This window comes from Haematobia irritans, chromosome 4, assembly GCF_050003625.1.
Source record: "Haematobia irritans isolate KBUSLIRL chromosome 4, ASM5000362v1, whole genome shotgun sequence".
NCBI classification, from domain to species: domain Eukaryota; kingdom Metazoa; phylum Arthropoda; class Insecta; order Diptera; family Muscidae; genus Haematobia; species Haematobia irritans.
Window position 1 is genome coordinate 6611749 of NC_134400.1, and position 13717 is coordinate 6625465.

At 33.2% G+C, this 13717-nt stretch overlaps 1 protein-coding gene and 1 long non-coding RNA gene across 5 annotated transcripts; both read left to right on the top strand.

Annotated features, from left to right (window-relative positions):
* Positions 1-457: 457 nt before the first annotated feature.
* Pitslre (cyclin dependent kinase 11B pitslre) lies at positions 458-12515 on the top strand. 3 transcript variants are annotated; one of them, XM_075304841.1, is made up of 4 exons: positions 458-812; positions 2601-3075; positions 8828-11438; positions 11503-12515. In XM_075304841.1, exons 3-4 carry the CDS (start codon positions 9051-9053, stop codon positions 12025-12027), a joined length of 2913 nt encoding a protein of 970 aa, XP_075160956.1. In that variant the 5' UTR covers positions 458-812; positions 2601-3075; positions 8828-9050; the 3' UTR covers positions 12028-12515. The 3 variants fall into 3 exon arrangements, with proteins under 3 accessions (XP_075160956.1, XP_075160955.1, XP_075160954.1); XM_075304840.1 differs by lacking the exon at positions 2601-3075 and having other exon boundaries at positions 11503-12051; positions 12263-12515; XM_075304839.1 differs by lacking the exon at positions 2601-3075.
* On the top strand, positions 3082-8653 carry LOC142233808 (uncharacterized). 2 transcript variants are annotated; one of them, XR_012721496.1, is made up of 4 exons: positions 3082-3264; positions 3330-3612; positions 3695-3739; positions 8358-8653. It is a non-coding gene; the product is annotated as an uncharacterized LOC142233808 (long non-coding RNA). The 2 variants fall into 2 exon arrangements; XR_012721495.1 differs by having other exon boundaries at positions 3082-3612.
* Positions 12516-13717: the final 1202 nt, after the last annotated feature.

Sequence of the window (13717 nt, forward strand, 5' to 3'; positions counted from 1 at the left end):
AATCGCTTTTAAAAATTGTTAATATATGTTCCAAATATTCCTCAAATAAATTGTTTATTATTTACAGACCTTTTGAAACTTTTACGCACACAATGATTGTAATAAATTAAATGTTTGCTGCCAAAATATGCTTTTGACAACCCTGTTATTTTCATTAGAGGTGCGTACCAGCTTATGAAATTGAACGCTATCGAAAATTTCGTTAGCATAAATAGCAATGCATTTCTTATGGGAATGAAATTTTTCGCTAGAGGTGCATACCGGCCTTAAGGACTGAAATTAGTTAATTAGTTGTTTCAAAAACATTTGAATTTTAGCATTTTTCAAGCGGTTGTGTTTACTGGGATTGTATTGAAGATATTGAGTACTCATTTAATTGTAACGAGTACTCAAAAAATTAGTCAGTAACGAGTACTTGCATCAAATACTCGTTACTTTCCCAACACTAACTCCAAGGAAAACGTTTATCGAGGAAGCAGACATAGTGACATTATCTGCAAATAATTTGAAAAAAAAAAATCATCTTTTTTTGATAAAAAAATCATAACTACATAGAAATTATCGTTGCTTAAAGATTTTTTTTGGATTATACAAGTTTCACAATAAAAAAAAATAAATATTGGTTGCCAGTGTCTGGCTTGAAGGTCGTGTGACGCTACCCCTTCAATTGCACAAAATTTTTCTGCGAATTTCGTTTACCAAGCAACGTCAGAGGGAAAATCCTGTATCCCAAATCCTGAAACGCAATAAGGAAAAATGTCTGGCAGTGAGGATGGTCAATTACGTAGTCCCGCGGATGCCCATATGTTTAGGTGAGTACTTCTAACCTCGTCGATATATCGACGATTTTTTTTTTCTATATAATGCATATATATGTATGTATATACGTATATGCAGATGTACGAGTTTGTATATGTTAAACATGGTAAATTGGTATGTGTTGCTTGAACAGAGAAAAATGAATGAATGAACGAAAACCCAATGTCCTCACACCTTTTGCAGTTTACAGAAAATTTTAAATTATGAAAACAAAGATTTGTTGGGCACTTTATGGGTTCTTCAACTGCTTTATCTAAAGAAAATACTTAGTACTAGTATTTGCCAAAAAAATCGTCTCTGTTAAAGTCGAAATTAAATCAAATCAAAAAGTGGGGACACCTCAAACGATTGTTCGCGAATATTTCGGAGTTTATTAATGGGGTAAAGTAACATACGAATATTGGATACAAATGGATACGACACATATGAGTCATGTGAATCCCAACTTTTTGAAGGGTTCTTTGAATGTATGTACGCAATCAGGAAGAGAATTTGATTTGATCGGCTGGATATAGAGAAATCATTAGGTCGATCTTTAAATGAAATTGAAACAGAAACAGAAACAGTCACCGTGGTGCAATGGTTAGCATGACAGCCTTGCATACACATGGTCGTGGGTTCAAACCCAGTTTCGACCAAACACTAAAAAGTTTTTCAGCGGTGGATTATCCCACCTCAGTAATGCTGGTGACATTTATAAGTGTTTCAAAGCTTCTCTAAACCTCATTTAGAATTAGGGTTAGCATGCCAGCCTTGCGTACATGGGATCTATCCCATCAATTACACCAAAAAAAGCTTTTCAGCGGTCGATTATTCCCTCTTATCACATTGAACTGAATAGTCTAAGTGAGCCTGACAATAAATCGGACTGCCACTTTAACCTTTTATTCCCTCTCAGTAATGTTTGTGACATGACTGTGTGTTTCAAAGTTTCTCTATGTAGTTTCACCGCAATGTGAATGAGTTTTCATCTGTTCCTTATTAAGCTTATGGACAATGCATCACATTTTGGTAGCTATATGGAGTGAAGTCACTCAGAAAAGCTTTAAAGCACGGAGAAATTTAGTCAAAATTGCTTATAAAGTCTTAACTGCAATAATTTCCATTTTTTATGGAATCGTTTTGAAGTCTTAGGCTTTAATATGGAAAATTTCGTATTATACCCATATAATGTGCAGATATCATTCTACATTTTATGCTGGCAATATTCTATTCAAGAAGTCAATATCATCGGCATAAGAGGAAAACTACCTCACCTCAAAAAGAAGTCTAAAGTTTCACCTAGTTCAATGATTAGAAGTAATGACATAAAACCTTACAACCATACAAACTTTTTGGTCATTACATTGTTGGCATACAACCTTAAAACCATTTTTGGTCGTTGCAATATTGGGCATTATTACAACCCTTTGTATTTTTTTATCTAATGAGAATGAGATTTTGCATCGTTGGTCGATGTTTAATTCCTTGTTTAAAAAAATGTCAATTGTCTCTAGAAAACCTAGCCTCAGACTTTGTTTTTTACTCGCTTTAATTGTCGACAAATTAAAATAAATTTGACAATACCTTTTATCACAATTTTCCATACCCACGTTTCTATATTCATCCCTCCATATTGCATACTGCAACAGTATTAAAAAACTTTATGTTAAAAGAATTATATTTATATTTTTTTCTAATAGACGAAATTCAAATAAAAAACCCATACATTTGTTATAAAACTTTTAATCTTTGTAAGTGTAAACATGTTTAATTTACTTGAATTTTTTCATTGTAAATAGGCCAAAAAGTGTGTACATGTCCAATGACCGATGCGCGCGATGGCCACGTAACGTATTTAAACAAAAAACATTTCCTAAACTATCAATTTTTTATAAAACCTAAAAAAGAAATCACACAACGAAAAAAGCCACACATCTTAATAAAAGGCTGAGAGTGCATCGATATGTACATTGCATACAAAAGCTATTAATGCTGCTGCTAACAACAGTGATGTATGGCTCAAAAAAAAAAAAAAAAAAAAAACAAAAAACAAAATCGTCGATAATAAACTATGGTGTACTGGTGCAATGTGTGTCTCATGTGGATAATATTGTGATTCGGAGCAACAACATCTGGAAGGTGAAAATAAAGGCGAAATAAAGCACAAGAGTAGCTAAATATATTGTGCCATCAAACTGTTAACATACACAAAAACAAGATAATGGATAAGGATAATGCCATCATCACCAAAACAGATACATTATCTTGATACCGGTAAGCGGAAGAAATAGGGAGGATTGAGATAATGAACAAAGCCTCCTCACCATTTAAGAGCATTATAATACATCATAAATAAACAACAGACCCCTAAAAAACGTCCTTCTATAAATACGACCACGATATTATTGTACTCCTCTGAACATCCACATCCTTCACCTCTAAAACAAATAATTTGATTTGTTGGTAATTTACGAATTTTAAGAAAACACATGATATCCATTAATCTTTGTTGTCTTTCTTCTTAAAAGTTCTTTTTTTCTTAAAGAATGTATCTTGTATTTCGTATTTAACAACAAAGAAAAAGCCTCTTTTTGTTTGCAAATAGAAACCTCCAAGAGAAACCGATCTGGACTTATTTCGCTTGCAGTATTTTCCTGTGATGCTGATTTACTTTTAACTTCATCTGTTTGGTGGCTTTGGTTTTGCTTTGGAATTGTATTACTACTGCATCTCTCAACCCCTGCCAATGTGTAAACATTGTTGAGGGTGTAGTATTTTTGTTGGATTAATTCTGTAAACAATTGGGTCAAGGTGAGTAGTTTTTCGGTCGAAAGTAATGCACACATGCATACTAGTTACCTTTCAACTTATTTCTTGTTTCTTTCTTTTTAAGGACTTCAATGCATACGTTTGCAACATTGCAACTACTTTTGTGAAGGTAAATGAATATTTAACATGATTACTAATATCAAGTTTTTACAAGGATATATGTATTGATAACATTAACCAATATACAAACTTTAGATACACACACAATTTATCACAATTATACAGCAGATAAATAGACTAATTGTATAATAAATAAGTGAATAATAACTAACGGCACTTGAAAAGATAACGAGGGTTGCAGTCGGCCTTTCCCGACTTTATCGTTTAAGCAGATTTTTCAGTTGTTTCCTCATGCAAATTTCATTAGGTGATAAAACAATAACAAATATCTGGTCAATCTTCAGCTCTTTGGAATCTTATTTCTATAAGCCATGTACCCTCCTTAGAAGAACAAAGGATATATGTGGGGCCATTCCCAGATGGTATTATTTCATATGTCACATACAAATGAATAGTAAATGAATTGTTTTATTAAACAAACTGTAAAAAGGACAAAGAAAGCCACAATAACGACGAATAGCACAAAAGTGGAAACTAAAGATAGAAAAGTGCAGTTGATACACAGTGAAGTCTCTTAACTCTTAAATCTCCTCCCAAGAGTGGACAATTGTCGTGAGACGTTTGCTATATTAAAACATTATTATAGTTAACCTCTTATAACTGCACACCTCCGAAATATGGATAAAATTTAGGCGATTACTCTAAAAATTGGACTCCTCCCTAAAGTGGACAATTGTCGTGAGACGATTGCCAACAGGCTTCAGAAATCGAAAATCCGACCAATTTAAGAAACACGACTAAGGAAATTCTTTCTTAGATAATTGTGTTTTATTCCATTGTTTGTGTCAACTAAAAATTCAATTATTCCTTTGAGCTTGAGATCGTTTTTATTTGTTATTTATTTCTGAATATTTCGCAATTTTCATTGAATTGACTACGGAAAATATATCAATCTCATAGAAATAATTGCTTTTTCTAGAAATTCATCTTGTGTCATTTATAAACATAGTCAGTTAATGGCATTGTATTTTTGGTCCGTCTGTCGCAACAACAACAGCAGCAAGGAGTCGCTATAGTCATAACAAAAAAATGCATGTCATGGTGCATGGTACTCACGAAAATGTCAAATATGTCAAACATATATTTTTTTCAATTAAATTTGAAACACTGACTTTCAGTAGCGACCTCAGTTAGAGTCCTCTGTTAGATTCCAAATTGGTGACCGTATTTCTTTGTGTTTAGGTTAAACTTAACAGCGAGCAAATATTTCATGAACACTGCAGGTAAGTTGCGAAAATCGTCTGCCGTATTTAAATAATACGGACATACCTGTGATCTGCATGTTATCAATACTTGGAACTATAACATATATACCATGGAATTTATAAACGTTCCTTTAGAAATCTGCCAAACTATTCTAAAAGAAATTGTTATTTGGATGAGGAATATGTTAGAAGAAAATTTTGTAAAAGTTACGAGGAAACAGTGTGTCCGTGCCCATAGTGTCTGTGATGTCTGCAATTTTTAAAACTTGTCTGGTTCAATGGAGTCCTTACTGACCCATCTGTTTATATGTGTTGAACCTTGTTGAGTACCGTGGAGCCCTTATTCAAAGATTATAAATTGTAGGAAGATAGGAAATTAGCTACTGAGGAGATCGAACCATTTACCAGATTAGTTTAATACTCGAACCAAACGCGTATACGACAAGTATTGACATAGCATTAAAATGCAAATAAAAAGAAATTAAGTGCACGAAATAAATTTCCATAAAGGGGAAAATGTAATTTTTTTGTAGTTGCCTAAAATTTAACATTGTTTCATTAAGAAAAATTTTTCATTTAAAAAATAAAAACGAAAAACAACTAAAAGATTACAAACATGTATTGAACTAACATGGTAAATGAAACATTTGGCTTGACGCAAGCCATTTTCCTATCTTCCTCAAGTTTATAATCTTTGCCCTTATTGACTGAACGGCGTCCTTACCGATCGACTTCACGAAACTTTGGAATACCTACTGACTCGCTGTGGCCCTTACTGACCTAAAGGGCCCTTCTGGCCCATTTTATGTGTAAGATTACATTTCATAAAATAATTTAAAAATATATTTTTTTTAATTCCCGGCTGCTAATAGCTGTGTAAATAATAATTTTTAGACAAGGAACTCAAACCAGATAAATATTGTGTATCTGAAAAAAAAAAAAACAACTGCATACAACACAATATAAACATTTGAAACAATTCACGTATATCAAAAGTATTGGCTTTGATAATCAAAGCTTTGTATGCCGAACACTACATTTCCTATATTATAATATGAATTTAATATTCTATTATAGATTTTCACCCCATGAGTTGATGTTAGCATTACATTTTTAAGGATTTTATGAGCGCAGTAACTATATATAACAATAGGAGTTATATGTAATATGTAAACTAATGGTTCATATTTTTTAAACAACAGGGTTCATATTTTTGAAAAACTATGCACCCAATTAGCTTACTTTGTGAAAAAATCAAACTAATATACATCTAGATCTAGATTTTTTTCGATGCCTTCTCATGAAAATGTTGACCACAATTATTTGACATATGACAGAATAGATTTTAATTTGGTCCTAGATTTGATCATCAGGTACATATTTGTGGTGTTATATAAGACATTCTTTATAAAACAGCTCGAAAAAATGCGATAAGAATGTCTCGATTTTTAAGATCTGATCCTATCCACAAGGTAGATCCAAACATCATGCTGGATTTTTCAATTTTTACATGACATATCTGATGTTTTTCACTTTAATATGTTGTGTTGGTATGTACATATTGCTTATATTTTTCACCAGTAAAGTAAATGGTTTCTGTTGATATTTGGACAATCAGGGACTTCCAGACTCATTTGGAGAACCTGTACTTAATTACATCTGATTACAATGCCAATGGATTTGATTAAAATGAAATCTAATGAGGGATCACACATTTTCATGCCAAATAAGATTGAGATACAATTAATGACTTTAAATAATTTTCCAGGCTCATTTCCTGGCATTTTAGGATTGGAAGAAGTTAATTAGTCTAGATATAAAAAACAGAGGTCAATTGAAATCAATAGAAAAGTTTCCGGACATATAAATACGCTACTAAGATTAAATTCTTATTATTTTTATCCGTAACCTTCATTATTAGAGAAACATTCATTATCTGACAACAGAACATAGACCATGGGGTTCAGACTTAAAATATGCAATGGAAGTGAAATTCGAAACATTTCTTAAAATGAGACTATTTTTCTGTGATTTCGTCCTCTAAACTTATTAAAGCTTAAAAGTTATTAATTTTTATTTATTAATTTGGAATTATCAACTTGGCATCACCAACTTTACGCAGGCCTTTATCATAACCAAATATTCGTGAATGTTGCGATATCTTTTGAGCGCTTGTCATTTCATTAATTTTGTGGAATCAGTATCAATCGAATGGCGCCCATTTTCAATTTTCGTCGTTGCTCCTTTTACCACGTCTAAACTTACCTTACCAATCATTGATGGTTGTTTTTTCAGAAACATTTTGCGCAAGCCAACAACTGTCACATTTTATGGCACTATCTATGTGCCAATCCGTTCATCAGATATGAGTGGATATAAATATATACAACTAGGTTAGGCAATGGAATCCACCTCGGTGTATATGCTAAGGACAGCATATATCGAGTTAATTGGCCTAGTCGCAATTGTGTCTGAAAATATAAATGTTTGACAAAAACAAAAAATTCATCAACGGACAGAGTATATTACGGGCCAGTATCATTGAGTTAAGACAGAGTTTGAAGGCACTATTTGATAAGAGAGAAATCCACCACTTGTAATTTAACAATGTCCATAGTCTAAATAAGCATTTTATTCGCCAAGGGCTCAGACCCTAAAGTTTTTCAAGGAGCCTTCTTAAGGCGAAGACACAGTGATAAATGTATTGATAGAATTTGGCATACGTATTATAAGGGTAAGGGTATGGTCACACTAGGCAAATATTTAACCAAAATGAGTGTAAAATTTTTTTCAAAGACCATTTTCGAAATATCTGGATACAGTTTTTGGAAAATATTTCAATTGTGATGCTCTAATCCAATATAATCTAAAAGCGTTTACTGGTGTGACTGTGGCGATGATTTCTTTTTTGATTTCTGTCAAATATTTGACCAGTGTGATCGTACCGTAAGGCATAACTATTTTTCTGTTTATCAATCATTTCTCTTTAGCTATTAGTGTTTTTTTTTTGTACTCTTATGAATGTATTGTGAAAATTTTAATGGCCTAAGAATTGTACCGGCTTTTAGCCAATTATTAATAAGAAATCATGTTCATAATTTCCTATGGAGGTATACATTTTACTCCATTTCTTTGGCACTGATCCCAATGTATTGCAATTTTCCGTAGGGCCTAAAAATTGTATATATGGTTCCCCAACTATTTCGGAGACATATTCATACACATATTCTCTAATGTAACTAATTATCTGACACTTTATATAAATTTGTCTAACCTAAGTGAATTTATCCCCAATTTAGCAAATCTATCAAATAGAAAATAATGGTTGAAAATTACCACAATATAATTCAAAAATACTAAATTACATTTCCTCATTTCCTTGTTTTTGTTTCTTTTATGCAGACAAATACAATTCCAAGCAAAGCAAGCAGTCAACAATAAGTAAGAAAGTAAATTGTCATCTCGGGTAAATAACAAAAAACATTACAAATTAATATATACAAATAATTTTTACAAAAATATAATAAAAACATGCCATTGGTCATTGTGATGCTAGATCAAGGACGTTTGTCTTGTGGACACCAAACTCAACCAAATACATACACCTTAATGTATCACGGTTTACGGGGCCTTGGGGAAGAACGCATAGCAACAGCAGTGCTCTCAATGACACAACTGAGAAGTTTCCATCCCGCAGAACGGAAGAATTAAATGCATATCGACAATGACTTGATATAATGGATCTGCATCAGTAAAATGTGTGGTTTTTGTATAAATCGACTATTTGGTTAAATAATAATTTATAGATTTAATTTTATTGCAAACATCGAAAACATGTTCCATTTTGTATTTTGATCTCTTTTTTTTTGTAGTGGAGATGATGAGGAACACGACACCGATTCTTTGGATATAAAGCCACCACAGGCTCAGGTTGTCAGAGACACATCGGGTTCGAGGCGAAAAGAGAGATCCAAAGACAAAAAACATTCCAAAGAAAGGAGGCACAAGGAAAGGGAGCGCTATTCGGAAGGATCGACACGTGAAAAAAAGGATTATAGGGAAAGGGATGAACGACATGAACGGCGAGGTAGTGATATGGATAGCAGGAAAGATGTAAAACGACCATATGACCGTGAGGAGTATTTATCCAACAATGATAAACGTTATCACAAGCACTACGAACGTGGTGGTGTCACCAATATGTATCACCAGGATGTTGGGGGCGGCGGTTACCATCATGGCCATCAGGAACATCAATATCATCAGTATCACATGCAGCAACAGCGGAATCACTATCCCCCACCTCATTACCCCCACCATCACCATCAAGCACCCACCGATGACTACCATCAGCAGCGACATCATCAACAAGCCTACGATAACGCTCGCTCCCTGACTAACCATAAACACTATGAACAACGTAAATACTATGACCAGCCCAAAGATCCCGAAAGTTTGGAACAGGATTTACGTTCTCGTTTGCTGAGTAAACGTCACAAATATGCCAAGGATGACCTTGTAGAAGTTGATGAGACTTATGAACGTCCCGAACGTATTTACGATGAGCGTGAAGCCAAATCCCTGAAAGCTGAAAGGCATAAAGCCCGCCGAAAAGATCGGGAAAATAATGAGACGGCGGAATACATTGATGAAAATTCCGACGCTGAACGTCAACGAAGGCGTAAGAAACATAAACGGCACAAGGACAAACATGCTAAGCGCTACATGGAAGATGAAGACGAGGTAATAGAAGTTGATTCTAATGCCGATGAACCTGCCAAAGCTGCCGAAGAGGTAAAAGAGAAACATCGAAGTCCAGAAGATCCCGAATTGGTAGCCCGAAGGGCAAAAATACTTGCTGCCGAGCAAGAAAAAGATAAACGCCGTGATATTGCACGAAAAGAGTTGGAGGCACGACGTGAACTACTACGAGAACAACGCAATTCGGCCCCCACTGTGGATGCTTTGAGTCCCACAGCAGTGGCTGCTAGTGTCACCGCCAGTCTACATGTCATCAAACGCAAACACATTGAAAAGGAGGAGAAGACGAAACGAAAACGCTTAAAGAAGTCAACTAACAACGAAGACAACGAAGAAGAAGAGGATTCAGAACCAGATTCTTCAGATGATTCAGCAGAAAGTGATGAGGAGAAAAGTGAGTCCGAAAACTACAATTCCGATCAAAGTGGTTACAGAAAGTCTAAAGGAAAAACTCAGAAAGCAAACAAAGGTAGTGAAGGAGAAATATCCGATATGGATAGTCCCCTATCCATAGGCGAACTTACAAAATCTCCCGCTGATGGAAAAACTAAAATAAAGAGCAAGAAAACCTCAAGATCTAAATACGATGGCGAAGAAGAACCAAAAGATGGCAAAATTAGATCGGAAACAATTTCCTTGTCGCCGAGTACAGATTCAAGATCTCGTTCTCACACACCTGCACATTCACGTTCAAGATCTAGATCACGATCAAAATCCTACAGTTCAAGATCACGGTCGCGGTCGCGTTCAAGCTCGTTGTCATCTGAACACAGTCGGTCAAGGTCAAGATCACGTTCACGGTCTCGTTCCAGAGATTCTAGATCTAGTTATCGTTCCGATTCCCGTTCTAGAACATCGCGTAGTCGAAGTAGATCACGCAGTAGATCCCGATCTCGTTCACGTTCAGAAGAAAGGGATATGAAAGCCAATTCAAACCGAGAAGAAAAAGAAACCGAAGGCCATCGCAAAAAACTTGAAGATCAAGGAGATGCACCAGTTCTAGATGATAAAGGAAATCCACTGCCCAATTATTATCCTGGCATTCAGGGTTGTCGTTCGGTTGAAGAATTCCAATGTCTGAATCGCATAGAGGAGGGTACTTACGGTGTGGTTTACCGAGCAAAGGATAAACGTACAAATGAAATTGTGGCCCTAAAACGCTTAAAAATGGAAAAAGAGAAAGAAGGTTTCCCCATAACATCCCTGCGTGAAATTAACACTCTGCTCAAAGGGCAGCATCCCAACATTGTAACAGTGAGGGAAATTGTGGTGGGCTCCAATATGGATAAAATTTTCATAGTAATGGATTATGTAGAGCATGATCTCAAGTCATTGATGGAAACTATGAAGGCGAAAAAACAATCATTTTTCCCCGGAGAAGTTAAATGTCTAATCCAACAGCTACTTAGAGCTGTGGGTCATTTACACGATAATTGGATTCTACACCGCGATTTAAAGACATCGAATCTTTTACTCTCTCACAAAGGCATTTTAAAGGTGGGTGATTTTGGTTTGGCAAGAGAATATGGTTCTCCCCTAAAAAAGTACACATCACTTGTGGTTACCTTATGGTATAGAGCTCCGGAATTATTGCTGTGTTCGCCGGAATACTCTACACCCATTGATATATGGTCGGTGGGTTGTATATTTGCTGAATTTCTACAAATGGCTCCCCTTTTCCCTGGAAAAACAGAAGTTGATGAACTCAACAAAATATTTAAGGTAGGAAGGGATTGTACTTTTCTCTCTGTTGCACCGGCTCAAAATTTTCTTTCTATATTTATAGGAGCTGGGAACACCCAACGAGAAAATTTGGCCTGGCTATAATGATTTGCCTGCCGTTAAAAACATGCTTAGCCAGAATTCTCAATTTGCCGACTATCCTGTTTCGAGTTTACGCAAACACTTTGCTGACAAAACCAGCGAATTGGGTATTGAACTGTTACAAGGCTTACTCACGTATAACCCCAAACAGAGATTGACAGCTGATGGTGCTCTTAAGCACCAATATTTTAAGGAGCTGCCAGTTCCAATTGATCCATCTATGTTTCCCACCTGGCCTGCCAAAAGTGAATTGGGAGCCCGCAAAGCACTGGCATCATCGCCCAAACCTCCTAGTGGTGGTTCTCAGTTTAAACAATTGGGTCGTGATGATGTTGGCGCAGTTGGAGGAGGAGGTAGTGGCAGTAAAATGATATCCGGTATTATCACAGGCAATAAAAAATCATCTGCCAATACAGGATTTGTTCTAAACTCGGGTATCGAACAAAGGCAGTTGGCCATGGGACCCGGCTTTAATTTAAAGTTTTAAGCATTAAGATTATTGGCATGCCAGGTATTTTTAATTTTTTTACTATGAACAGAAATAATGTTTTTTTTTGTTTTCTATTTTTAATTTTCTCCAATTAACGGCAGCAGCAAGTAAAAGAAAATGCTATTAAATCAATTTGTAGTTTAATTCAAAACCCATACACACTCGTACACATTCATATGTCTCAGATATTGTCTGTAATTTTCTATTCATTTTACTTGTATTTCATTTACAGATGTTTACCATGTAATGGAATTACAATAGGGCATCATACATACTTTTACATATTGTCAGCTTAACCAGTAGTACATCTTCACCGAAATAACTGAATATCTTGTTTAAAATCCAAAAGAAACAAAAAACAAAAACTATGTTCACTTTTATTTACAAAGACATCTTTTAGTTTTAAGATTGAACAGGAAAATCAGAAAACACATGTGTGTAAAAATAATATACAAAAATACAATATAGTTTTGGATAACCAAAAATGTTGTTTTGCATCTTTTTGAGGGGTCAACATTTTATTTGTATAGAAAAATTTGTCAAAATTTTATTTCTATAGATTTTTTTTTTTTCAAAATTTTAGTTCTATAGAAAATTTTGTGAAATTTTATTTCTATAGAAAATTTTGTCAAAATTTTATTTCTATAGAAAATTTTGTCAAAATTTTATTTCTATAGAAAATTTTGTCAATATTTTATTTCTATAGAAAATTTTCTCAAAAAATTTTTCTATAGAAAATTTTGTCAAAATTTTGGTTTTATACAATTTTTTTTAATTTTATTTCTATCGAAAATTTATTCTATAGAAAATTTTTGCTAAATTTTATTTCTATAGAAAATTTTGTCAGAAATTTATTTGAAAATGAAATGAAAACTTTGTCAAAATTGTATTTCTATAGAAAACTTTGTCAAAATTTTATTTCTATAGAAAATTTTGTGAAAATTTTATTTCTATAGAAAATTTTGTCGCAATTTTTTTCTATAGAAAATTTTGTCAAAATTTTATTTCTTTAGAAATTTTTGTCAAAATTTTATTTCTATAGAAAATGTTGTCAAAATATTTCAATAGAAAATTTTTTCAAAATATTTCTATAGAAAATTTTGTTAAAATTTTATTTCTATAGAAAATTTTGTCACAACTTTTTTCTATAGAAAATTTTGTCAAAATTTTATTTCTATAGAACATTATTTCAAAATATTTCTATAGAAAACTTTGTCAAAATTTTATTTCTATAGAAAATTTTCTCAAAACTGTATTTCTTTAAAAAATTTTGTCAAAATTTTATTTCTATAGAAAATTTTGTCAAAATTTTATTTCTATAGAAAATTTTGTCAAAATTATATTTCTATAGAAAATTTTGTCAAAATTTTAGTTTTATACAATTTTTTTTTTTAATTTTATTTCTATCGAAAATTTATTCTATAGAAAAATTTTGCTAAATTTTATTTCTATAGAAAATTTTGTCTACATTTTATTTCTATAGAAAATTTTGTCAAAGTTTTATTTCTATAGAATATTTTGTCAAAATTTTATTTCTATAGAAAATTTTGTCAAAATATTTCTATAGAAAATTTTGTCAAAATATTATTTCTATAGAAAATTTTGTCAAAACTGTATTTCTATAGAAAATTTTGTCATAATTTGATTTCTATAGAAAATTTTTTTAAAGTTTTGTTTCTATAGAAAA

Coding starts and splice junctions, on each gene's coding strand:
- Pitslre (XM_075304839.1), top strand. CDS start 757: ATGTCTGGCAGTGAGGATGGTCAATTACGTAGTCCCGCGGATGCCCAT. Junction 813..8,827: donor GCGGATGCCCATATGTTTAG/GTGAGTACTTCT, acceptor TTTTTTTTGTAG/TGGAGATGATGAGGAACACG. Junction 11,439..11,502: donor AACTCAACAAAATATTTAAG/GTAGGAAGGGAT, acceptor CTATATTTATAG/GAGCTGGGAACACCCAACGA.